The sequence below is a fragment of the Dromaius novaehollandiae genome, chromosome W, assembly GCF_036370855.1.
Source record: "Dromaius novaehollandiae isolate bDroNov1 chromosome W, bDroNov1.hap1, whole genome shotgun sequence".
Classification (NCBI taxonomy): Eukaryota; Metazoa; Chordata; class Aves; order Casuariiformes; family Dromaiidae; genus Dromaius; species Dromaius novaehollandiae.
The window spans coordinates 45,085,542-45,112,793 of record NC_088130.1 but is presented as its reverse complement, the minus strand read 5'-3'; the positions used below and the strand labels follow the sequence as shown (position 1 = coordinate 45,112,793).

General features: G+C 38.7%; 1 protein-coding gene and 2 long non-coding RNA genes across 4 annotated transcripts in view; 2 read left to right on the top strand and 1 right to left on the bottom strand.

Annotated features, from left to right (window-relative positions):
* Window positions 1-6,117: 6,117 nt before the first annotated feature.
* Window positions 6,118-16,987, bottom strand: LOC135324394 (uncharacterized). The gene is made up of 3 exons (XR_010385750.1): window positions 13,653-16,987; window positions 10,528-10,738; window positions 6,118-8,825 (listed from the first exon to the last, which is right to left on the bottom strand). It is a non-coding gene; the product is annotated as an uncharacterized LOC135324394 (long non-coding RNA).
* The window catches only part of LOC112987022 (AP-3 complex subunit beta-1), a 151,001-nt gene continuing 140,735 nt past the window's right edge, over window positions 16,987-27,252 (top strand). For both annotated transcript variants that reach the window (XM_064500489.1, XM_064500490.1), the window contains exon 1: window positions 16,987-17,217. In XM_064500489.1, coding sequence (XP_064356559.1) covers window positions 17,087-17,217 — 131 coding nt within the window. In that variant the 5' untranslated portion in view covers window positions 16,987-17,086. The remainder of the gene's footprint in view (window positions 17,218-27,252) is intronic.
* On the top strand, window positions 17,342-19,280 carry LOC135324194 (uncharacterized). Its single transcript, XR_010385552.1, has 2 exons — window positions 17,342-18,097; window positions 18,451-19,280. It is a non-coding gene; the product is annotated as an uncharacterized LOC135324194 (long non-coding RNA).

Genomic DNA, 27,252 nt, shown 5'->3' with positions numbered 1-27,252 from the left:
TCAGATATAGCTTTTCTTTTTAATATTTTGTTATTTGGTAACAGTCTGATTTGCTGCAAAACTTATGAAAATGGTTTCTCAAAAGCATCATCATTTGGCATGCACTTCTGTTCACTGAGTATCCTTCTGGAAGTTATTTTCAAATTAAGTGGCATATTTACAAAAGCTTAGCCAAGTGGACCCACTTTTCTGTTTATTCCCTTACTATTCAAATACAAATATGAAAATAATGTTCCAGCATTTGCAATAAGGAGATATTAATTCAGGGTGATAGAAGTATCAATATTCTACTTATTAAATAGAATTATATTTTTACAAAGCTAATATTTGTCCATAAAAGGATTAGTCCTTGTTTCTACATGCAATTATAATGGCAATTACTACAATATCTGTGGTGATTTTAAGATAAATTAAAACAAAAAACAAAGAAAGATATTACCACAGAATCTCCACAATAGCACTACTCAATTAACTAAGAAGGGCAAAACTGATAAGAGCAAAACCAGGAGGTATTCAGGACCTCTGCCTCTCAGTGGATTAGACCATCCTGTTGCTAGTACTTCTCTGAAAATTTCAGAGAAAAGTACAAAATTCAAATAGAGAGTTATATATTCAGATATATTTAGCACAGATAAAATGTGACTTATTCCATGCTGTCCACATAGGCTCCTTCAAGAAAAACTATGGCGAATTGTAATGCTAAACCTAATCGTACATGCACAGGGAACACATGATTGCTAAGTCTAGCAAACAAAGATAAAATAAAATGCAGAGGCTGAACTGGTATGATTTCAGGTTTCAAGTACACTTTGAATTTTAACAGGAGTAATGAGATACTGCGTCAACTTAATGAATCATTTGTCAATATAGCGAAGATATAATGTTCTCCTAAATGACAGACACACTACAGAATACTTTTCATTTGAAATACGAATCAATATATATTCTATAATTTGGGCTATGAAAGGCATCAGGTCAGAAAACACTGCTTCTTTCTGGAGTTAACTTACATTGTTCTACAAATGTCTAAACGGTGTATATGGTACTCTGTCCAAATAGCTAGGACTAGACTGTTGAACAATGGCTGGGCTAAAAATGGGGTAATTATTTTGGAGGGGAGGAGGGAGAATAGCTTAATTTAGCCAAAAATTAAAAAAGAGGAAAGATTTACAGCTTATCTTAATTAAAATAAGGAGTAGGTAAAAGACTGTATAAAGTCTCCATTTCACAATAAAAAGACTATTCAAGGCTATATAATTTTAATTAAGCATCTGAGTCTACATGGTGCTAAGATAGCTATACATATGAGGAATTAAAGTTTTATTAAGTTTTCACAGCTGTCTACATAGTCTCAAGAGAGCTACTGTTAGCAATACATTAGTATTAAATTATATTCTCACTGCTAATGTCCTATTTTAAACTCTCACTTAATGAGAATTAAGCTCCAAAATATATAAGAAGCAGTTCAAAAACAGATGTGGAAAACTTTCATATTTTTTAATAGTTGGATTTATTTTTCAAGGTTAGCACTATTCCACAGTACTTGTCCAACAATGTCCGGTGTGTCAGCTAAGTTCTGCTATGTTTAGCTTTTTTCATATATTGTTATTTTAAAATATTAAAAACTGCAAAGTATACACCATTAAATATCATATATTTTATTTTAAGGTAACAGGTCTTGAGTTTAAAAAGTACTGATTACAATTCATCATCCCATGTTTTCCACTGGACCTGCTAGCTTTATTTGCCTTTGCATCTAGTACATTTTGGGTGTTCTCAAACAAGAAACATTCTCAAACAAGAAACCCAGTCTAATTCAGAAATCCAAACTCACCTGTTTTTGAAACTTTTCTCTGTAACATCTTTGTGCATCTGTGCTTCCTTCTGTAGCTCATTATAGTTGATATTTATTGCTTAAGTATGTTGCAAGGATTTGTTTGACAAAAGCCAATCACACATCACAGGCAAGCTGTAGTTTATATATTATCTGTATATTTGCATATTATAGTAATATATATTAATATTTATATATTATCTGTAGTTTATGCATCACTCTAAGTACTACTTTACTATGGCATATGACTCAGCCTTCCTTTAAGCTTCTATTGCTGTTTGTAGTAAAGAAATTGGGATGCTAATTGAACTTTGAACCTTGTGACTAAAAATGTGTCAAGTGGGTCAGTCAGGATGAGAACCCAAAGAAAAGCAACAATTGCAAACTGATTTTTAGTAACTGGTTTGTGATCACAGAAGAAATCTGTGACCAGAAATAGTCATACATGTGGCTGTAGCACTGTAGTCCTAATTCTTCTGCTTTCTCACTGGCTGGGCACCAGGACAAGGTATGTCAGTGGTCTCTGTGCAGGAAGCAGCCATTTTTGGCTGCTAAGAGAAGCAGTGCATTCAAAGTTGCATTCAGCTCCTGCAGGCTTGACTGGTTTTGCTTAGTATAGACTCTTTAACCTACCAAGTCTGTAATAAGCCTGTGCTAACCTGAGCTTCTAAAAACTGATTAACTTGTCTAGGTTTAGGGAAATATATTACTATAGAAATAATAGAAAATAGGTCCAGAAAGTCCCTTGAGAGGTCATCTGGCCTATCTCCTTTCCCACAGCATCCTGACAGATGCTTTTCCAGCAAGATTTTTCCAAGATTTCCAGTCTTCTAAATTACAAAGCATCCCAAGACAATCAGTTACTATGCTTCGCTGCCCAAACCTTTTATTGTCTAATTCTGTTCTTTCTGTTTAAGTCCTGAATTATTAATATTATATTAATAGAGTCTATTTGGATTGTTCAGCTTAAAAGTTTTCTTAAGAAGGGAATTTAGAAGCATGAAACTGTATTAACTGGCTTTTGTTCAGTTATTTTTCCACAAGCGATTTAATGTTTATGAGAAAATGTGATTCTTTTACATGGAAAGTTCTATATGCATTTAAAGAAAATGATTAAATTAGCATAATCTAAATAGCTAGTGTTAAAAGGTATGCAGTGAAAATCTTCAAGCAAATTCAAACTTAAAACCTGAACTAATTTGCGTTTTCATTAAGTACTGTCTTCATGCTCTTACCAGCATGAAGTAGTAGGATAAAATCTTAGCTTGTACTGAGAATATTGTCAAATACACCACTTCAGAGCAATGCTTCTTCACTTTCAGCTTTATAGATCTGAACTCCTGTTGAAAACCACTGAATGGCTGAGAGGTAGGCCAATGAATAGTACAGGGATCAGCAAAAGGCTGAGTTTATTTTGTGTGGTATTTGGCAATACGTAAAGCTGCATTATAGATCATCTGCTATGGCAAGGATTATGCACTTCCGGCATCAAATCTGTGAGCAAAATAAATTGAGTGTCAGGGCCCCTGAAGAAAGCAAGTATCGTGGATACAGGAAACTGGACAATTTTCACAGGGACTACAGATATCACAAAGTAACTGCACAAGCTGATACTCTAAATATCGTAAAGCTCTTTCACAGGAAAGCAAGGTTCATCATGTAAATGAAACAGAACAAAGAATCTCCTCCATAGGATTTCATAAGATTAATGGCAAGTAATTACTTAAAATTTCAGACTCCTTTGAAGTAAGTATTATCCTCCATAAATTAAAGTTCTTATTGACAACAAAAAATACACTCTTCAGATAATATGTAAAAATGAAGACCTGAAAAAATGCATGGTCTGTCTTTGGCTGCAGTTCCCACAAAAACTTTCCAGGCCACAACTAAGTTCCCTCTTGAAACTGTTTTTCATGCAAGAAATCCTCCCTCATGTAAATAGCTGCATTAAAGTTGATGGGTCTACTAATGAACTTACTTACATATAAAAGCAGACCCCACTACATTTATTGCCTCAGGTCCCTAGCCAATTCCTCCTGAGACTGTACAAAGAAAAAGGTTATTTTTTACATTGGGTACTGTGAATCTATACAACATACTATGTTTACAGTCTACAATCCTGCTTAAAGAATCATGTTTAGGTAACAATTGGAAGATTAAAATACAAAGTATATTTTGACTGATATTAAACACAATCATTCGACTTAGGTGCATCTATATAATACTGCTCTTATTTGCATTAATATAAAAATTTATCTTTTGTATTCCCCTTAAAAATTATCTTTGATAATCCTGCTAGATAGCAGTTAACGAAGGAATGTGTGTGGGTCCCTATGAAAAAGAAATACAGCTAATGTCTCATATCGTCTCCATGATGTTTAGGAATAGAAGAATTCTTACAAGGTTAAAAATACAAATTTTTAATAGTCCCAAGTATTTCTTCCCTATTAAAGAAAATTTCTTATTAAAGAAAAATATCAACCACTTATTACGCAAACTTAATACTGCGTAAAACGAAAGTAGTGTCTGAGGCTATTGCTGTCCACCCTCTTGACTCTTGGTCATTAATTGCTTAGCTTGCAGAGAGCAAGAGTGGTGACTTAAAAGACTGCCCCAACCATGCAGAAAAGCATTAACACAGATTCAGTTCCGGCCAAGTGACTTGTACTCTCCATCACCCACAAAATCGGCTTTACTATTTGCACTCTGGTCTTACAAGTGTGTACAAAGTTCAAAATTTTTTTCTAGAGAACAAAATATTAACAAGACACTTCATCCCCTCTAAGGTCCTGAGATCCCCTGCAACAAATGTATATAACTCACATAGTGCATTGTAAGTCATCTCATGTCTATGCACTTTCTCCAGATTACATTTTTACAGTTAATCTCACTTTTTGTAAATATATTCAGACATACCACATAAAAGAGGAAATGAACAATTGTTGGTCACCCTGGAGTATAACAGAGCTGTTCAGCAGAGTATTTGTTGGAAGTTTTCTGTGAAAACATCTACCTCTTGTGCCCGAAGCTGGAACTGCCACTGAAGAAGGCTTAACTTAATTAATCATTCCAGAATAAAACTAAATATATGTACATTATTTCCCTTCAACAATGATGCACACTAACAACAGCTCCTTATACTGTAAAGAAAATGTTGACCTGTGGACCTCTAAGTTGTGAGGAAGCAGGGCAGCTGGAGGCGGCAGGGACAGTGGGGGCCGGTGCTGGGCTGAAGCGGGGTGGGCGCCCATGGGTCGGGGAGGGCTGTGGCAGGACAGGGGCAAGGCTGTGCAGAGCTGGACCCGGCACTGCTGCGGCTTCGCGGGACAGGGACTGACGGCCCCGAGCTGGGCTGAAATGGGGGCCTGGGGGTGGGCAGGGAAGGGGAGGCCTGGGGGTGCCCACAGGGCTCGGGCAGAATAGGGGACTGCAGACTCCCCCCGTTCACTCAGGCACCAGGCAATTTGCTGCACTGTGAAGAGTCTCAGCTCTTACATGTGCTCAGAGCAGTGTCTACCTCCATGTGACAAAGAAAGCTGTGGTCATTCCTGACTATTCTCATAGTATGTGAATGAATTTAATGGTCAGATCTTTACTTCTGCATACTACTGCATACATGTAAAATACCTTTCAAAAAGGTTGATTTCTAATGCAACTAAACTAGATGTCAAAGCCAAGTTTACTTGAAAAATCTCAAAGTAACACTAGGTGCAAAATAAGTGCCTGAGGAATGTAAATTTTTATTTTGCCATCTGAAGACTTAGACTCTGCATTTACTTTATATGGGTAGAAATGATTAAATGATATCAGAACCTTTAGAGAACCAGACTTGGTGTGTGTAACGTGTTGTGTCAAACCTTGCTCTTCTGTGGAGAATGGAATGTTTTCTCTTCTATTATGTGCTCCCATTTTCTAACCCTTTTTCTAAAACTGTGTTTTGTAGGTAATTTTCTTTCTGACTTCCCATTTCCCATTCCATGCAACTTTCACCCTACTTTTTCCCTTTTTGCATAGCTTTTCACATACCACTTCCATGTCACAGTCTCAATTATAAGACCGTAAGAAAGTTTGTAGTGGGTCAGAACAAGAGGTCATCTCTCAGTCTCATTCTCCAAGAGTGACCATAAGGAAATCTCTAGGGAAAAGTAAGAGCCAGGCAAAAATATATAATACCTTTGAGAACTCTCCCAAACTTTCTCAGTGATGGGTTGTCCCGATCCAATATCGGGAGGGTTTCGTTACGATCCCAAGGACGAGATTAAGACGCTAAATCTGGTCAAATATCGTACAACCTTTTAACTTTATTTTCCACGAAATGGGGAGGAAAGGTGGGGGAAAAGCGAAGGGGAGGCGAAGGGAAGAGGGGAACAGAACAAGGGTAAGGGGAAAAGATAGAGAAAGTTGGAAAAGGAGAGAGGAAGCTAGCTACCACCACTCCGAGGCCGATGATGTTCCGCTGACTCCGCTCGAATCACAGCTCAAGCTGGGGGCCTCCGACGAGGGACGAGGAGCGAGGGCCGAGAGAGCGAGAGGGCCAAACAAAGAAATCCCTCGGCAATTATAGCTTTTTCAAATTAAGTTTTCCCACTCCTCACGTGGTAGTCCAGACCAATAGTAATATTTGGGTCTGGGGTCTCCTGCTCCTTATTGGGTCTCATCACTGTCCCTAGGTAGGCCATTTACTGTTGCCGTTTCTGCTGACAGGTGTGTCTCCATTCTTGGGTCCAGCCATTAGCTCTCAAGGTCCTGACAAAGAAGGTGATAACTCCAGCAATTAGCACTGTTTCAGCAGTGCACAGGAATGCAAATTGCTGGTAACTCCCTTATCATTCCCGCCTGCACCAGCCCTGGGGCCCTTTCTCACTGAACTAGGGAGTGCGGCCTAAGGCTTCAGCAAATTTAGCCACTCATGCCAAGCACGTTTTATAGAAGTTGTGCTAAAAACGGACAATAATTTACAGTCCAGATCCCAAAGTCTCTGCCCGATTGTGGTCTCATTCAGTGCAGGCTTGGTGTGACCTGGGTGGTCGCAGGGAGACCATCTCGGGGGGGTCGCAGCAGCCCAGTCCTGTTTCCGCCAGGGACAGATGGCTTGTTCGGGGTTGTGGCCTGCCTGCACCCCATGCACCAGGAAATGTTTAAGGCAAAAAATTCATTCATCCATCCGCCACATGGGTATCAAATTTTCTCTGCCTTTCTGTCATATGGGAAATTGAATGACACTCAGAAAAACTAACAATAGTCAAGCAATGTACAGAAATAAATTAAAAACAGAATTGATGAAAGTCTAAAGGATGGGAGAAGGGAAGAAGGAATGTCCTTCAGGCAATCAAATTATTGAGTTCCTATGTGGACTAAAGTTTAGAACTACTGCTGTTTCTTGAAGGCTGAAATTTCTTTTCCATTTAGAAATATTTTGCTGGTGTACTCTGTTCCATTGTTTTTAACTGCCTACCCCTTAAAATGAGAGTGCCTGAATTTAGACACTTTTATTCATTAGCAGATGCTTGAATAAAAGTAGCCTGCTTTCAAAGGTACTAATTCTGCTTAAATTATTTTTTGCTGGAAAAGCTTTAAGTCCTCATCTTGTCTGAACATCAACTGTTTAAGAAACTAGACTGGCAAAATGTGGATAAGAGACAGAAAGCCATCAGTCATCAGAAGGAGCAAGTTTGAATGGGAGCCTGAGACAATGCATGCAGAAAGAGGACTTCTAGGGCTCCAAATCTGCTGAAAAGGCAGTTTGGAAACTGTGCAGGAGGAAACTGCTATCTGTTTTTTTTCTCTCTATTTTCAGGGAATTAGGACTTTACGTACAAAGCTGCATCAAAGAAACACTTTTCTCCAGGCAGAAAGAAGGCTGTTTGGTATCAAGGGTGAAATCTCTGTTTGGTGCTTTCATCTTCTTCCCTGCTCCCCCCCAACCCCACATCTAAGTGAATGTGTGCATGAGTGGGGTAGTGTTCTCCACTGCTCTGTGTTATCTTTTGCCCCAGAAGCAAAGCCCACTACGCAAAGCTCTGCTGAGGAGAACCAGATGCAGACCACCCTGGCCACTGCGTAGGTGTGGTATTCCCTGCTGTCCCACTGCATTCCTTATCCCACTCACATACTCTTAGTATCCGGACTAGTCTGCCAGGTTCCTCTATGCCGCTTGCTTTTTGCAGTTTTGCAGTTTCAGAATAGCTGACACTCCTTCTGTGTGTCCCTGAAGAGTTGCTCCTTTTGTGCAACATGAGCTGTTACTTTGACTTTGCTTATACCATCAATTTCTTCTAACAAAAATGAGCATGAAAAGCCCTGAATATTGGGTAACAACTCAGACCAAACCTCAAACTTTCCCTGCTGAACATCCAGTAAAAGGAGATAATAGAAGTACACCTGTCCTCTTTCACTAGCATTTCATGAACTAGTCAATAGTGATAAAAAGAATGAAGAAATGCAGGCGTCAAAGGCCACAGAAGCAAAATTCTGATAAGAACGGTGTCAGGTTTACGTGACATATTGGCAAATCTTTAACCACTTTGTCAAGGTTTGAATGGAAATCTATTATACTAAGTCCTCTGCTCTTAGTTGCTAGCTGCTTGATAGATCTTCTTTCAAGTAATATTCATATCTACAAGGATACTAATTCATTTCCAAAGAACTTTTGTAAGAAAGCTTTTCCCCTTTGAGTCCAAGTTTAGCTATGGAACAGAGAGGTATAAAAGATGAAATAGGATTTTTTCTCTTTAATAGTATCATCTTATTTTGTATTTCTTTCATAGGAAAACAAATGACTAAGATAATCTGGAATCTAAAACAAAAATCTGGATCTCAGTTTACTGTTACAGAGGAAAAAGAATTTCTGCATAAGTTACATTGGCAGTTTTGACTAAAGCAGTGAGAAGAAGGGGTGAACTCCATTGTGGAGCACTAAATCTAATAACTCTGGAGCACAGAATGGTTACAAATTGAAGGACTAGACATCCAACAAGCAGCAGCCCGGTACCTGAGAGGAGAACAGAAGGGTCATCATATGTATAACATCTCAAGCACATCTCACAGAAAATCATAACAGCTCTATAAACATTTAACATTTTTAAAGACTGATCACAGGGGTTTGGCAGAAGTGTTTACATATTTGCTTTCATGACTTCGAAGACCAAATGGAGAACAAGACCTGAGGGGATAAATAAAACTGAGGACAAAGGACCTTTCTGTATTTCTCTCAAATAAAACAGGAAGCCTCACTGAAGTTTCAACTTTTGTGAGCAGTATGGGATGTAGGCTGACTTGGCTTGTGTGTGGCATTCTTCAACTAGAGACCTGGTAGAAAGATATGCTCCCATTTCTTAGAAGAAGAACTGAGAAACAGAGAGGTGGCATAACTTTAATTCTCTTTCTACTAGACTACATGTCTTTGGTAGAAGTTGAGCCATACTGTTAGATAATATATATGCTTAATTTCTTCATTATCTGCATTGAAATTCCCAGTTATAGTGTGTGGACTCTTGGTGCCCCACAGAGCACTTCTGTGTAGATTGTACAAAGCTGGCTTGTCACTTGCCATTTCTCATTTTCAGATGCTGAGCTGTATTATAGGACAGTGGGATTTCCACACCTTTACATAGCTGCAACAGCCATAGTGAGCTAAAATATATCAAGTAGGAAGAGTTGCACCTGCTTATATCAAAGGCCCATCCAGCCCCGAATACTTCATACAAGTGTGACTAAATTACAGATTCTTATGGAAGATTATCAGAGCAAGGAAAGTATATAATTATATTTCCCTGTGATAAATTTGTGGCTCAAGAACTTCCTGAGCCAGAGATGATATCATTGTATTTAATAACCTTTTCTTCCATGAATTTGTCCTGTTGTTCTTTGAACTTGTGTACACTTTCGGCATCAACAGTATCCCATAGCAAATATTAAAATCCACATTCTAGTTTTGTGTTGTATGAAAAGAAATTCTTTTGTTTTGGACCTACAATCTGCCAATTTCATCTGATTCCCTCTAGCCATCTTAGCAGATGAGGAAATGATTCATGTTCTCTGGCATTCATGATTTTATAGATCTCTACCAATTGTCTCTTTTACAGGCTGAAGTGTTCCAGTCTATTTAGCTTTTTTCTCATATGTAAGTTGTTCTTTATCTTGACCTTTCTTGCCATCATGTCTATATCATTTCAATTTTGTTAAGTACGTCAGGAAATTGGCACCAGGATTAACTACAAATTGTCTGTATTTAAATGCAGCCTACATTATAAAAAACGTTGGTGAATCCAAATGGAAAATAACTTTAATAATAAAGAGTTCATACATAGACACCATATTTTGTTTATTTTAGTCTTTAAAATAAATGTGAGAAATCTAATTTTCTTCACATAATTTTTAAGGATTTTCCATCTTCAGAGTATGTGAAAAAACACCACATATTACAGTGATTGGTAGCACTAGAAGTAGCACTAGACGAACTGAATAAATCAGAAAAAAAAAAGTATAGATGTCAGAGATACACTCTAAAGTGAAACAGAATTTCCACTTAAATCCTTCTTACTTCAGGCTTCCTAAAAATTTTTTAAAGAAACAACAAACATACCCTTGTCTGAGAGATCATAGTTCATTATAGAAAAAACTTCGTGTTTTAATTAACTGAGTAAGTGAGCTCCTTTAGGATCACAATCTGTAGGTTGCTGAGAAACCCTTACCTCTTTCCAAGACAAGCCAGAGAGATTGTTCACAAGAAGCGTGGAGTTTCAGGTTATGGATGGTCACTATTCTGAGGTGATGACAAGGGGAGTATGTGACATCTGTGATGAAAAAGGCTGATTTTCTTTTTTTTTTTTTGCTTGTCTGAAATTACCATCTGTGTATCCAGTGTTATTTCCAAGACAAATCTTCAACTTCCTCATTCTTTATCTGCTAGGAAAATAATTTATTGGCCTTTTCACCCCTTTCACATACAAGTGCACTTGAGTGTAGCAATTGCTTGCAGACCTGATTCTCAGCCAGTTCATTATGTTCTTTCCAGAAACCATTTATAAATTATCATACATTAAAAAAAATTCCAGTAGGATAAGTAATTTAAGTGTTTCACCCTTAGGAAAATATGAGGAGTAACCATTTCTTGGCAATGTGCTTTTTTTCTCTCACTTTGTTACTTCTCCAGTAACAGACTCCCTACGTTTCTCCCCCAAATTCTATTACATCTGTGTAAGAACCTCATCTTCTGCAGTCTCTACCATCTGAAAGAGCTGTGGTATTTTTCTGAGCCTTCATTCCTCCTCTTTGATCATTCTTGTTTATAAAAATAATTTTCTACTTTTCTTTATTGCTTTATTCCAAGGTCCACTTTATATTTTATTTTTACGTTATGGGTAATCATTTACAATCTGATTAGTTTGTGTCCTTAAATTGTACAGAAATGCTAGAAAAGAAGTTAAATCTCCTTGGATAGGGACTTTTCTGTTGCATGCCATCCTTTCTCACCCTGTGGCATAGGATACATGCTGAGGGCAGCAGGATTGAGAAGGTGGTATGTTTGAAGGATGTTGTGCTCCAGCAGTCCAGACAGTGGAAAGTATTTGGATACTATATTCATTCAACACAGATAAGACCTGTTGTAGGTCTGTAGTTATAGACTGCTGTCATCTATACCAGGACTGATGCTTAACTGATCCCACAATAAGGAAGTCACAGTGTGTTTACCTCTAGCCTTCTCCCTACTTTTCAAAATTGCCTAATTTCTCTTTTTGTTGTTGTGTATTTTGTAATTGCTGTTTACTCAACAGGAAACTGAATTTTGAACTCAAGAACTGAATAGAAGTTCTTTAGGACAGAGGCATGTAGGTTATTGGAAGATAGAGACTTACACTTCAGGGAGTTCTAATTATCCTGTCATTCCTGCTGTGAATATTTGGCAGTTAATTTCTGCCAAATAATTCACTTGCAGTGCTAGTAGAGAGCAAACACAGACACAAAGGCGAATTAGTTGTTCTAGTATATTTTGAAGATAAAACATGGAGAATGTCCAGGTAAACAAGAAATGAGTAGGCTTAAGTCCTTAGTGAGCACACTTTATTTTCTTTCTAAAACTCAGGACCTAGTAAGACCTATTTCCAATGATCAAAGCATGTATTTCAAAGTGAGCCTAACTCAGTGGAGCTTCTAGATAATGGCTAGGAGACAGCACAAGAAAGAAAAGAAGATATGCTATAAAAAACCCATCAACCATACTTATATATCTCCTTATTAGAGCTTTTAGCCTTTCCAGGCTAACATAAAAAATACTTTTAAGCAAATCTGCTAGCTCACAAACTTTAACTAACAAACTGTGGAATTCTGGGATAGACAGGAAAAACTGTATTTTAGTTTGTCAGTTAAGGCAAACCCTGAACAAAGTCTGGGGCGGACCTCCACCTAATAACATTGTCCTCCTAAACATGTTACAATATAATTGTTTACATAGACACAAAGTTTCTAAAAGTTATTTAAGCTGCATTACTTAAAGCAATAAAAGAAGATATTTTGTTCTAACTTATCTACACCTTATGTTTGTCTAGATTAGGAAAAGCAGAAGGTAAGTTGGAAAACCCATGTCTATAGTCGGAAGAAATGAATCTACTGTCCTTTTTACAGCAAGAGATCTATGGGAAAACCTAGACTTGACATTAACAGGGTAAATGTAGAGAGAAGCTGTAACTTGTAACTGCATTAGAATGGAAGTTGTGGTTATCTGGGACATTTGTATGAATCTTGCAACACCATGAACTTCTTTTTCTAGTCAAGGTAAGTCCTCTGAGATACCACATATTTTCTAGCTCTATAGGAGTACTTTTAAATGGGGACACTGTACAATAAACAGAACAGCAGATTTGAACATGGATTTGAACATTTAAGAATTTTTGAATGTAATCTTAATGTTTTAAATTCCAAGATATTCTCTACCTAAAAGTAAGACCTAATTTTATATATATAAGAAAGTTTTAATTCTAGTAATACTTATTTTGCAAGTTTATGCTTGAATAAATTACTAAGAACTCATGTAATTCAAGGATCGTATTCTTTCTCAAGAATTTTGTCGTGTTCTGTTTTTTTTCCTTTTGCTTTGTATTTTTCTTCTATTTCTCATTTCACCAAAATTTTCATAATCATTAGAAGGAACATTACTTGATGGAGCCAGAAAGCACATATGGTCTAATCTTATCATTCATACAAGTCTTATAGGAACAAAAGAGAATTTGTGGCCTGCAGGTTTCAACATTGCATGTGTGAAATGCTCCTGTGGACAATATGGTAGGCAGCTCTCCTAAGAACGGATGGAGAACAGGTACTTTTGAAGGGGCAATGGTCCACTTTCATTACAGTCCCAAATCTACAATCAGCTGGATAGAGGTAGGTCAAAGCTTTTTTCAAACGCACTAATTTTCTTACCTGCATAATAGCTTTCCCAAACTAATTTGGGATACTAGCAGCTCAGTTCATACCTCATATTGAAGAACAATTCTAAAGACAACCTATTATTCCAGGTTGGGGACACAGCTCTCAGGGTTTAATTTTAAACTAACTGATTATGCATCAGTTTTAAAAATTATTACAGAATTAAAAATATTAATATTCAGAAGTTTGTATCATATCATTACTTTTCTTTCATCAATGGCATTAATATTTACTAAAAATGTAAACATTCAAAAGAGATATCAGAATATTCTGGTTTAATAAATACATCTGAAAATATCAGTGGTATAGAAAATATCAGCAAAATATTTAACATCTTAGAGTTTCTGTCATACACAGCTTGAATGCCTTTAAAAATGAGTTACTTTACATTTACCTTTTTCAGTATGATGAATAGTATATTAATAATCTGATCCACAAGAGGGCACCAGACAAGCATATGGCAGCCCAGTTCAGCTGAAAAACAAAATGGACATTAATTTACTTGATAAAAAACATTGCAAAATATCTTCTGTAAATGCGTCAGAAAGCTTAGAGAAGTTAATTGTGCTGAATAACTTGAAGTTTTTTCCATAAAATGCATCCTTATATACAGTATGTGAGTTTTGATGAAAACGCATATGTATTTACCCATATAAACACATTTTCCATTCCATAGAATACAGGGATGTAAAGTTCAGTGCAATTAATTTTTAAAAGTAATGCCTATACATAAGGCATTACATAGCTGTTTACATCCATGAATGGAAGATTAAGAAACTACGCAATCTACCAGTTATTATCAGTTATGTATCAGTTATGATGATGGTACAATAGAAACAAATCATGGAGGTAAAATGGTTTCAGAAAGAAACATGCTGAGTGGAAAACTGAGAGGGAAAAGCCTTGACTGTTCTCTATTTTAAGCCTTGTATACTTTTTTATTCTGTGCAATAACCAGAAATACAGAATACTATAATGAATGAATGTAAATGGAGAAGTTTGATTCAGTAGTATTTTGTCATTCATAATTCATTAATTTTGAACTAATTCTGTACAGGTATAAATGCAATGTGCTCATACTTCACAGTAATCTTGAAGAGTTAATATGGCCAGGAGAACACTATTCAAGGAACTGCTGTGGCATACTTCAGGCTAAAACTAGGTAGCGAGAACTGATAGCAGTTTATACCTAGGCCTCCTGATACGACTGTTCAAAGATACTTCATAAATCTTTATATAATATTTGCTTTCTGTTCTCAGTTTCAAGGCCCTTCCCGGTTCTGCTTCCCCGTTATTATCTACTTGTCTTTTTGTATCACAGTCCTACGACCATTCGCCTCAACAGCCCATTTGTCTGCTTTTCCCCATGTTTGCATTCCCACAAATTTCCCTCGAACAATCTACAATCTACTGTTCTCTTTTCCTATTAATCCTTCCTCTAAAGTTACTCTTAAAATGTTCTGTGTAATAATAAGAGGAGAATTAGTTGGTTATACTTAAGGTGTTTTGTGTTGCTAACAATAAATACATGTATTTTACAGATTTTTACAAATGAGCAAGCAGTTTAAACCCTCTTGCTTCAGAGAATGGGCAGTCTCAAAAGGAATTAGAATAGATCTTAAAGACTATGGGCTTGACCTAGTATAGCAAGTCAACTCTTCCTGCACTGTGTGCGCCTTATACACAAACAAAAGACACAAGTCAGGGACCTATTCACATATGCATAACTATGTTTGGGAACAAAGTTCAAGTACTCGCACAATTAGATTTCAAAGTAATGTATGGTCTTAAGAAATGAGTTGGAGGCAATTTCAAAGGGCTGCTGGCATGAATTCTCAGATTTCTATGTAGACCATAGCAATATCTTAAAGATTTTGAAGGAGAGAAATAACTGTTCTTTTTCCTCTGACTCTGACCAAAAACTCCAGCAGTGCGGTCTGTTCTGCTATTTGATCCTTCAAAAATCAGCAGCTAGGATTCTGTCTGATCTTGGATGATCGAGAGGTCTGCCTCGAGTCAAAAATCACATTATGGGAAGAGTATCAACAGTTATGACAGCCTGAGGTAGTTACAATGAGGAGATATTTATGTCTACAGGGAAAGAAAAGTAAGTGGCTGTTACTATAAATAGTGTTAAGGGGCTGTACAAAAAATATTAAGTCTAAAGAACCAATGGGTAAAATGGTAACAGTCAAAGATATTTAGGTTGTGACTGGAAGTCAGCAGTGGCTTTTCATTCTCCAAGCCATGGCTTTCAAGGGAGATTGTGCTACAAAGAAAAAAAAGCTGTGAGTTATCATAAAATGAAACTGAAATGTTGGCATCCATAGAAAGCAAATACCGAGGCAGTAGAAAAGGTTAACTTCTTCCCCTGCAGCACCAGCAACTATTCTTCTGATACCTGGAGATGTCTTAGGTGACAGCTTCTCCTACGGTTGCTTCACTTGCTTCATAAATAATGCATTGGTAACTCCTTCTGTCAAGTTTATTTGCTTGGCAATGACTCAGTTTTGATAAGAAAGTACAAGTTGACAGAGGACAAGCAATTCAAAAAAGCTGTTTATGACAAACCACTTTCCTCCCCTTTTTTTCTCTGCAAGATAAAATGTATTGATTGTGAACTGTAACCTTTTGGAAATGAGTTCAGTTATCAGGATGAAAAGGATGGACTCCATTAATATAAGTTATGTCAGCAGATGGAAAGAAAGGCATTTTAATGAATGCGGATTATTCCTTAAAACACTGGGAAAAATGAGCTTATAAAAATAAATTAAGAGAAACTTTCCTCATACAACATCTGACTATCCTTTTACAAATTGTCTGGCCTCTCACATCCGAGTTGCTGTCAGTAATGTAGGCTACACCACCATTGCTTTAACGGTGAGTTTTCTTAACGCTGGAAACGGCACCATCTCTCTGTCAGACTGTTATATCCTGTGAGTGTTTCTCTTTCGTTTTCATTTTTACCGGCCCTTACGTGTGGTGGAATTCAGACTGCTTATCGGATTTGGCTTTTAGTAACTTCTTGAACATTCGACATCTCTGATGAAAGCTGTTTTTGCATTACCTAGAAACAATTCTGCAGCGAAGTACTCACATTTACTGGCAAACCGATTCATTTGCAATATGGATTACTAGAAACAACGGATGAGCCGATGAGGGCTATACTTCAAATTTTCCTTGTGAACCAGGCGCAGCTCACTCCAGGCCCGCGGGAGGCTCGCTCGCGTTGGCGGTGGAGGACGGTGAGTCAGAAGATTTCAGCCCGGGCTGTTTGTTCCCAGACTGCGACACGGGGCCCCGGCAGGGTTAGCTCTCGTTTGCAAGTCCGCGAACGGCAGGCGAGAAGACGGCTGTGCTCAGGCAGCCCGGGAGGCTGGGAGGGAGCAGTGCGCGCCTGCGGCGGCGACGCGCCCCGAAGCTGCGCGGAGGATCTGTGTTTGGGACTTTTAAGCTTTTCCTTTGCCCAAGCGCGCCGGGGACTGGTCTTTACCTCACGGCACACCAGGCCCCGCAGCAGAGTGTGCTGAGAGCGGACGGAGCAACAGCTGCTCCCTGCGCTCTGCAGCGGCCTAGGCCGGCGCTTGCCCCCGCCGCCCGCCGGGAGCCGTTAGCCGAAGGGGGGAGCGCCAACGGCCGGACCGCGGCCTCACGCCCTCCTCCGCGGGCCGCGTTGCCGTGGCAACGGCGGCGCTGCGGGGCAGGGTCGGCCCCGCCCCCGTCACGTGACGCGCCCCGCCCCTCCCTGCCGTGCTGGCGCGCGCACGCCGCTTCCGGGAGGGGCCGGGGGCGCCGCGGCGGCAAGTTTCGCGGGGCGGCGGCGGCGGCATGGCCGGGAACGGCCTCAGCTACAACGAGCAGGGTGGGGAGGCGGCGCCGGAGCTGGCGCAGGAGGCGGCGCCCACCACGGCGCCCTCGGCGCCCGCGGCCTTCGGGCTCTTCAGCAGCGACACCAAGAAGTAAGGGGCGGGGCGGGCCGGGCCGCGCCGGCGGGGGGGGCAGCGGCGCCGTCGCTCGGGGTCAGCGGGGACCGGCGCGGGCGCCGCGGGCGGGCGGGCGAGGAGGCGGGGTGGGGGCGGGGCGACCCTGCCCTCCGAGGCCAAGGAGCGGGGAGCGCGGTACGGGGGCCCTTGTCCTTGCCCGGGGGCGGCCCCGCGCGGGCCGCGGCACTGGAGCAGCGCCGCCGGTGTCCGGTTTTTTAGCCTCTCGTTACTCCGTGGAAAAGTTCAGTTGCTTGTGTTTAAGGTGCTCGCAGTGGAGTGAAGAATAATCTCAAAGTTGTTTTTTTTTTAAAAAAAACACCCCTGCCTATGTTTTCTCATCTCTCTTGATAGCTTACCACGCCGACGCTCATTTCATTTCGCCCTCAAATGGGCCGTTTAAAAAGGTGCCCAGAAGTATACGTGGAAGTTGTAGTTGGAAAGGCTGATCGCAATTAGGTGGCCAGCTTGAAGTGGGAGGGCGTTGCTGATTTAGTGCATTGGTCTGAAGTCAAAATGAGGAAATGAAAAAAACGGTGTAAGTGACTGGGCCAGAGAGCCTGGGACTCCTTAACAGGAAACTGAATTGGAGAGAGAAAAAATGTATCTAAGTGGAAGGAAAACTGTCTAAGTGGAAGCATCAAGAGGTTTACTAAGCCAGAAGGGTATCCTACAACAAATTGGAAATCTAGTCTTACAGCAACCAATCAGAAGGACCATAAACTAAGGCCTTGTTTACACTAGAAAATCAATCATTTGTTCTTCAGTTTGATTGTTCTGCACAAAGAGAGCATCCATGCTCAGAAACCTCGACTGGTGTGGTTGTTTTTACACCACACCAAAGTAACGTCAAAACAAGGTGAGGCTGCTGTCATTTTGATGCTTAGTCCTGTGAGGTAGAAGCTGGTTGGCCTCCTCAGTTTGCCACATTTCTATTTCCCTGCTATTACACTGCATCCTTTGCTTTTGCTTTCTCTCCAGTTAAAATTTTTGCTGATCTGACATGGATGCCCCTCTCCTGACTTGTGCATTAGAGCTGATTTATGCTGTTTGCACCCTTCTTCTTTTGTCCCCTCCCATGGAAACAACTTTCTGCTTTGTTTTTTTTCAACTTCTGCTCTGCTTCTGCTTTTCCACAGAGGGAAGTACCCCGATCGTGGCTGTAATTCTATACGTAATTTGTTTCATCCTAAATTCCAGACTTTTTTGCAGGTTAAATGTTGCAGTGTACATTTTTCTGGATAGAGGAGCAAAAGCGAGTGATCTTTTACCTGAAACTGTCCAGTGGTCTGGGTGAATAAAACTCTGGTCTCCTGAGGCTTGATGTACTCATGTACATGTGCGATCATCTTTGAACATGGAAAACACAGAGTAGCTGAGAAGACTGTGATATGTATGTGTGCCTTATTAATCACCCCTCCAGGCTTGCCCTTCAAATTTAGGGGAGAGAAGTTCTTGTAAAGCAAGGGCTTGAGAGGAAGCAGGCTTTGATCTGCCTGGTCTTTACAGCTGACAAACAAAGACTTCTTGAAATAGGAAATTATCCTTGATTTAAATCTGTGTAGGGAAGCCCTTAATATGGATTGGAGATTTGAAGAATGAACATTATGCAGAAAAGATTATGAAATTCTTAGGGTCTGACAGAGCTGGAGTTCTACCACTGGACTGCAGGTGAGGATTATTAGAAAAGAAGGGAAAGAAATTACTACATTGTACTCTGGAAAATGTAGAGGTCATTTATCAAGCATATGTACACCATATATTCAACTCTGGTAATGACCCAAAATCTCCTTACTGAGAAACAAGCAAAGTTTCCTTTCCTTCGAGCTCAAATAAGTCTTCTAAAATGGTGGCTATAGTCCAAATTAAGGACACCATATCTTCAGGTGTTTTGGTTTTGTGTTCTTTAAAATGGGCAAATCTGGTCCCTCTCTACTTGGCATAAAGAAAAGTGCAAGTTATTTCTGTATCATGTGTTTTAAAATATGAGGTTGTGAGGAGATTTCACTGGTGAAATAAAATTACTGTTACGGCTTTTCAGAGTTCTGTTTGCTGATCTCTTTTTGATTGTCACTCAACACTGCTATTTTTGATTTTGAATATGTTTATGTCCCGTATCACTGTCGTGTTTGAGTGCTTTGCTAGCTTCTTTGTTGCTGGGAAGAAAATTTCTCCTTAGGCCTACTGATGAGCTAAGAAGTACTTTTTTCCCCCCCCCCCCCCTCCCCTCTCCTCAGCAAAGGGGAGGAGCACAAGGTAAATACATGGCCCAGAATGTCACTGGCATAGCTGTTGGATGAAAGAACTGCACTTGCTTCTTGAAAGTTAGCCTGAACAATATCACATGGTTAAAATATAAATGTTAAAGAATTATTCTAAACATAAAAAAAAATAAATCCCAACCTCTTTATGTTGTCTGTCTTCCATTTGTCATGAAGTGGAAGTAAGCCAATGCCATTGCTTCTGGAGAGCCAACAATAATTTGTTGGAATAGACAGTCTTCAGTCTTGTAATACTTACCACATAGAACAGTCTCTGACGCGTTGCACAAAGAGGCACAAATGAGTATCAGCAGACTTAAATCTGATGAAGTCTGAAGTTGACTTAATATAAACTATTTCTCTTAACTGTTTTGTTTTTATCATTTCAGTAGAAAGATGCAGCTGAAGTTTTTATCCTCTAAAAGGTCTAAAAGAGCATCCCTTGGTGTCAAAAGCCCATGTGTTTTATCCAGCTTGCCCAAGCTTCTCTTTTTGCCTTAAGCAATTCTGTGATTCATTAATTTTCAATTAAAAGTAGAATCTTCAGGTCAGCTGATGAACGTAACATTTTCTTGACACGTTAGTATTGTGGTTTACTTGAGACACATGAAATGTGAATTTTGAAATACTTCAGGGCCTTGGAAATTCTGTCATGCTGGCATCTAGAATCTGAATAAGTGGGAAGGTTTGGTTGTTATATAATAGAGATGAAACGATCATTGAAATGATCATACACATGAGTAGGAACTGTCTTCTGATTGTTTTTTGCTGAACTCTTTGTTGTGAAACCTCACACTTTAAAAAAAAAAAAAAAGTTTGGGGGTAGCTTTTCCTGCAGGTATTGAACTTTGACAAAAGAGAATATAACTTACCTGTTCAGTACATACTGCTTTCAACAAACCCATTGGTTAGTTGGATCATTTCAAATATATCAGAAATGGATCTGCTTGTCAGAGGGTGGAAACTTTGTCTTCCTACTTATTCTTTAAATAACTGAGTAATTAAGAGGTTTTGTGTAGCTGAAATAAATCAGTCTAGATTTAGAACCTTTTTTTCCTGTGGAGCAGGCCCCATCACATGGCTGGAAATGCCTCTGTTCTCTGCCCACCTCCCCAGTCACATGAACTGTTGCATACGGTATTCTTTATACAACCTGAATAAATTCCTAGGTAGTCTGACACTTGTCTGTAAACTGGTTTCGTCCCAAGCGTAGATCAATGTCTAGGTCCTCTAGATATACCCACCCATTTGAAGGAGAAGAGAAAGGATCAGGTTGAGTCACCAGAGTAATGGAAATGGTACATTGTTGCCCATAACATGAGTTTTCAGGAGAAAACTGGCAAGAGCTGAGGGTCATGTAAATTGTATAGACAAGCTGAATCCAGCCTGTAGACCATAGATTGTTTCTCCCTGGTCTAGATTGATGGAATCAATAAAGAAAGAACTGCCTAGATGGAAGACTGTCAAAATCACTTGTGTAGTGCAGAGAGATCCTGTTTGATGCAGACCTCCTATAAGTTAATAGGACATTTTAATGGTTGTGATATGTACCATTGCTCTCTGTAGAGCTAAAATTCTGACTAGTTTCCAGCATTTAAGAAAAACCAGAAGAGATAATTAGTAACCCAGAATGAATGTGCAATTGCTTATGTCAGGATGCAGCTTTTACTGCCCACTATTAATTGTAGTTGGATAGAGGATTTTCATCTATATTTATTTATTACTTTTTTATCTGTATGTAATAGAGTTTAGTTCTTAGAAACAATATGCTTTCAGCAGTAAAACTAGTTGTTGCTCAATCTAATCCAAATGTAAAAACTTACAAGTGAACCACATGAAGAACATCAGTAGATGCTGATAACTATAGTATTGAAGCAGATGGCAAAATCTACAACAAACACTTTCAACTTTACTGATTTGCATCTTTAAACTAGATCCCTGCCAAGCAAAATACATTTGTAATTTATTAAACTTTTTTTTCCTGCAGATTTGGCTTATACGTTCTGTTGAGCTATTCATCAGAAAACTTGGCTGAGCTGCAAGCCCCCCCCCCCCTTTATATTTTCCTGAGATTTGCAAGCCTGTTTTGCAGAGAGCTGATCTAAGGTGGTGATTTCATTAAGATACTCATTCCCCAATTCTCTGTTCAGAAGACTTTTTTTTTTCTAAATTCATCAGAGCTAAAAACTTGTTTCCAACAGCTGCCAGAGATGTTCCTGGAGTCTTAAATTAATCTAGTTTTGCCTTGGCATATCCTGTTCAACTAGTCATGGAAAGCTTGTATAGGCAGCCATTTATGAAATTCTTGGAGGAGAGTCCAGCCCTAATATTCAAACTTGACGCATATACTAGTTCATTGGCAAGTCTGCCGCCTTTCCCATCTGTTGAAATGGCACTATGCCCACTAATAGGGTGATAAGCTAGTTTCAGCTGGATGTACAAGCCAGTAAAGATGAATGGTTTGGATGAACTGATGACTCTGCAAGATAAAGTCTGAACCCTGTAGTAGGTACCATGATAGTAACTAAATGTGATATACAGACATGAGTATGGTGTTGCAGAGCACGCCTTCAGCAGAAATTGATCAGATTTGATGGCAAGTGACACACAGTGAATGTGGTTTTTTTGACGCAAAGTTGGTGCATATGAGAATATAAGCAATGAGCTGTTGATTTGCTCTGATTCTCTGTAATGCAGTCACTAAATTTTTTTTGAGGCTCTTTTTATTTTCTCAGAAAGGGAATCATTACAGTTTAAGGTCTTCACTGTAGTTTCTGCATGTTATGTTGTCACATGTTTGCTTTAGACACTTGTTGCAGTCTGCATCATAAATGGCACTAAAATGCCTTTCAGTAACATTGTTGCAACATAAGGTTGAAATTTAAAAAGGTAGGTTACCATTCTTAATTCTGCTTTCCTGAGGACTATCCTTGTCTAATTCCTTCCCTCCTGCCCCTGACTGTGGGTTGTTTTCTTACTTTGAGGGAAAACTGGAATTCTTTTGTCATTTAAGGATTTTTGACATCCTGCTGGAAGATGAACAGTAGTACATTGGAGTTCTGAAATGCTGTGGGCATATATCCGTAAATACACTAACACCTTTGCAGATTCTGGCAGTGCTAGTACCACCTTTTTTGGTGGTATCTTTAAAGGAAGACTCTGTTTTTTTTCCCTCACTATTTTCAGAAATTAATAGAGATATTGGAGAATGAGAAGCAGTGAATAATCTCCTTTCACATCTTTCAAATGCTGCTGAGTGACCTATAAACATCTGCAAATACTGATCACTGGCCTGCCCAAGACAGGCCATAAGTTGGTGTAACCATTTAGGTGGCAGCACCCCATATGCCACTTTAGCAGGCTTCAGGAAAACAGTCTCTGCCACCAAGGATTTTTTCCTGCTTGCAGAAGCTTCTCTGCAGCCTCAGAGGTGTGGGCATTATCAGGAAAGGTCATATCCAGTGCAATTCATTCTTTCAAATAACCTTTCTTGTCACTAGATGAAGTAGTGTCTTTAACAACAATTATGCTGGCAATGGTTAATTGTAGATTAAACCACAGACCTCTCTAGGTCTTTCAAACTGCTTGATGGCATATTGGCTTGTGGTCTGGTCAGAGCTTCTGGAGTGTAGATTATTAACATATCTGCATTGATGTTGATGGCAGCAGCAACTTCCAGATGTTCATGTACTGGATTGCTTAAGCTTAGTTCAGGTGCTACAATATGACGGCCTTGAACTAGAGAGATGCTTTATTCAGTTTTAATTTTACACTTTTCAGTATGTTTGCTTACTCAGTAGGATGAGACTGTGCCTAAACCCCTAGATGGCAAGTGCTTTGAGCATGCTGTGTCAAAGCTATCATTAATGAGTTATATTGTCCTGCTGGTCAGGCTATATCCTCCCTTGTTCTTCTCTGTGACTCTCTGCCTTACAGCATACTGTAGTTACCCTGTTTTTCCTCATATCTCTGCTGTCTACGCTTTAAATTTACTGAGTTTCCTTTTTGGGTAATGTGTTTGTTTTTCAAATTGAAACAAAGTTAGGTGTGGCTGAAAGAGAAGTATGTGTGTTCTCTTCTCCTAACTTCTCTTTAAGCCACAATACAGCCACGCTCAAAGCTGCGCAGCTTGAGTCTCCTTTGAAATAATAGTTGGATTCTGTCTTGGTGGTGTGAATTGGCAATGAATATAAATCATATTATAATGGGAGAGGAAGGCAATACTGAATAGCACCACAAGATGTCGTGCAAACAGCTTGTGGTATAGGATGAAGTGCTCACAATGAAACTTGGGATTCTGTAATTTCCTGCTAGAGGAAGAGCCCAAATCTAGAGTAAAATGAACTCAAATTGCAGCATGTACTCACTACCATTTTAGCTTTCTTATTATATGGCTCTGAAATTAATTTACAGTTCCTTTTTAAGAGTTAAATTCAAATTTGTTTGGAGTTTAGGCAATTGCTAGAGCTAGAAGAAGCCAATTTATTTTAAGGATTTTGCAGCACCTGTACACTGTAAAACCTGTTTTTTCTGGGGACACCTTTCTTAGGACTTCATTACTGTATAAGTGCAAAGACCAGTTAAGCTGCTCTGTTAGTGCAGATTTTCTGCATTGAACCTGGTAACATTCATGATATTTTGCACTTCGTGTTGGAATGTTTTGCTAAATACTTTCACTATACTGCACACAAAAAATCTCTTGGTATGCTGTGATTGAAAGTAGGTAATCCAGACTGAAGTTTTCTGAAGACTTTGAAGTGCACGAACAACGCAGTTGGTATGTTGTAACTAAAAGCATGCAATAGATTAAGAACTTAAGAAATGCATTATTAAAACTCTCTTAAGTGGGATGTTTGTCACTTCTGTTCTGGTTCTGTAACAGATGGTTTCATGATTTCAGAACTAATGAAGCTTTTTTCCTCCCCTGCAGTGGATTTACATTCGATATCTCCTGTATCTTATTCATGCAGTAACCCAGTGCTAGTTTTTGATTCCTTTTAAAGTTCCTTTCCTTCATTCTAGGATGGTTAAAACAGGCCCCAGGTTTTGGGGGCATACATACAGGATGGGGAAACATAGTATTCTTATTTTCTAGAGGCAAAAGGCTGATAAACTTCAAGGAGTAAAGCTTTTGTAGCTAAAGAATCATTGCTTGCTTGCTGGGCTTCAGTTGCAGTTTTGACATTATGAAACATATACTTCTGCTTTTTACAAAGAATGCATTAAGATTAGTAGGCCACTTCAGTTGCTGGATGCACTTGAAATGTAGCAAATATTGTCAATTTATGCTTTTATATTATGGTATTACTAAAAGAGAATAGGAGGTATAATAAATGTGTATCTTACCAGGGTGGAGTAAGCATTCTCTTATCAAAAACAGTTGTTCAGAGTACTGTAGGTGCAGTGGCAAATGAATTGCCACAGATTACAGACTAAGTTTTTGTGTAGATTAAATCATCATTGCACTTGAGGTTTTAGGGTTCTTCCTAGAGAAGACAAGGGAACTGAGAGAGAGAGACTTACCACTAGCGTAGTTGGATTACCTGCAGTGATGTACATTTATGCCTGGCCTATTTGGTTTTGTAGAGGAGGGTAATGTTACTTGAGGAGTCTGAAATCCTGGTTTTATTCTAGGCAAGATGCCAGTTTTTGTGACTAAGTGTGCACTAACAAGAATACAGCATTCTTAGAATTTGTGAGTGGTCAGGTGGATGATTTTTGGGAAGTCATTTCACCTCTTCTTACATTTGCGGAAAACAGGCTCAGACAGATGATGTATTTACTCTTTGTAAATTTTTTTACACCTACCGTAGTCGGGACCATCACTGTCTTGCTTAACATAACTCAATATTATCCATTAACTATCAGATTGGGCTTCTTTAAGCCTAGTTTTGCTACTGAAGCAATAGAGCTCATATTTCAGTGATCTGTAATGTGCACCTAACCTCCTAGGCTAAAACTACTCTCAAAGTTTGAGAGGGAGAGAGGGAAAAGTATTGATGTAGTTGGATGGTTGCTTGCACTTTCCTGAGCTGCTGGCGGGTGGACATTACTGACAAAGACACTTGTTTAACTTTGTGTACTGAAGAACTGTCACTTCAGAATAACTAATGAATATAGAAACATGGACAACACTGTGAGATTTGCATTTATACTTTCTATTTTAAAGGGTTTTGCTTAAGGAATTGAAATTTCCTGAAATCTTCTTAATGCTCAGAAGATGAAAATATTGCTGTTCTGTACAATAAACTGTATTGTGAAAGACTGAAAAGTATTTGCCTTCACCATTGTTAGTTGAGGCTGCTGATAAGCCTTGTTTCTGGAGGGAAATGACCTTTGAAAGCTACAGAGAGTATTTGTTTCTAGAAGTTAAAACAGCAAGGGAGTGGGTCTCCTGTTACGTAAGTGTTTTTTTTTTTCTTTTTTTGAGTAGATGTCAGTCTCGGCGAGCAACCTTGGCTGACTGCATTCTTTAATTTTTTTAATTACTATTTTTAATATTGTATTTAAAAGAATGGAACAAAATTCTACGATGCTGGGTAAAATAAATGAGGTTTCTTGCACTATTAAATCTGTTCTTAAAGGGGGGAGCTTTGATGTTACACTGAAACCATATCTGAGCGTAGAAGAAAAAGGGCTTGCTGTTGCTGCTGATCCATGTGCATACATGGAACAATATTTTACCCTGTAAGTATCTAATGCTTGCTAATCCTTGATTGTAATTTAGATTAGAAAAGTAAGAACATTTAAAAATTAAAACAGTTGATGAAGAAATTAATTTCCAAATTAATTAATCAAGAACTTCTGGTTTCTTGAGGGTTTTTAAAAATATGTTATTTTCCCCTGCTGCTTTGCTCTTAGAAAAGCAAGGCTGGCTGTGAGCAGATCTTAATCTCTTAATATCTCTGATTTATATCTTCTCTGTTAACATTTCAGAATAGTTTTAATTATGAAATATTTTTATAAATAGTATAAAAATATTTAATTATTAATTAAAACAATTTAATACATGGTAAATAATTTTCTATAAGTAGTTAGAAGTACATTTCATCGTTAAATACTTTTTCTTCTTTATCTTGTCTGGGAATACCTTTATGTGTCTTGAATTCAACTTTTGTTTCTTCCTCCCCTCCCATCCCTTTTATTTTCTTCGTTAGTAACCCACCATCCTGTGACTGCCTGCTTTTGTCACTTCCAACTGCTGGGAGCTAGTTTTCAGGAGAATTTTTGTTTGTTAGTGTCTGTGGGTGTGAGCTTGGATGAAGTTACACAGCACAAAATTCATTTTTATTACTCAATCCTATAGGTCAAAACATTGTTTTCAAATTTTCTATATTGCAATTTGCAAATTTTGTTGACATATTCTCTTTTTTTCTTTTATGCCTGGTATTTTCATTAGTAAATATAGTTCCGAGCTTGATTCTTAAGCAGCTTCCCTGTAGTCTAGTGTTATCCATTCAAACTATCTTTTTTTTATTTCTTTAGTCAGATCTTTATCCATTTAAGATTTTTTCATTAATCCTTAATTTCTGTATGAAGTGGAAAAGATACTATATGTTGTTCTGAAATCAGAAATAGTTAGACCAGCTGATCCTCTTTGTTTAGAAAATTAACTTTTAAAAAATAGTTGCTTGGTTGGTTGTGCCAAGGAACTAAGCATCCTCCTACCAGTCACACGATGAACTAGGTGATCACAATTTAGTAATATTATTCTGTACTTTACATTTTGCTGCCATCTCCATCTCAGTTTTCA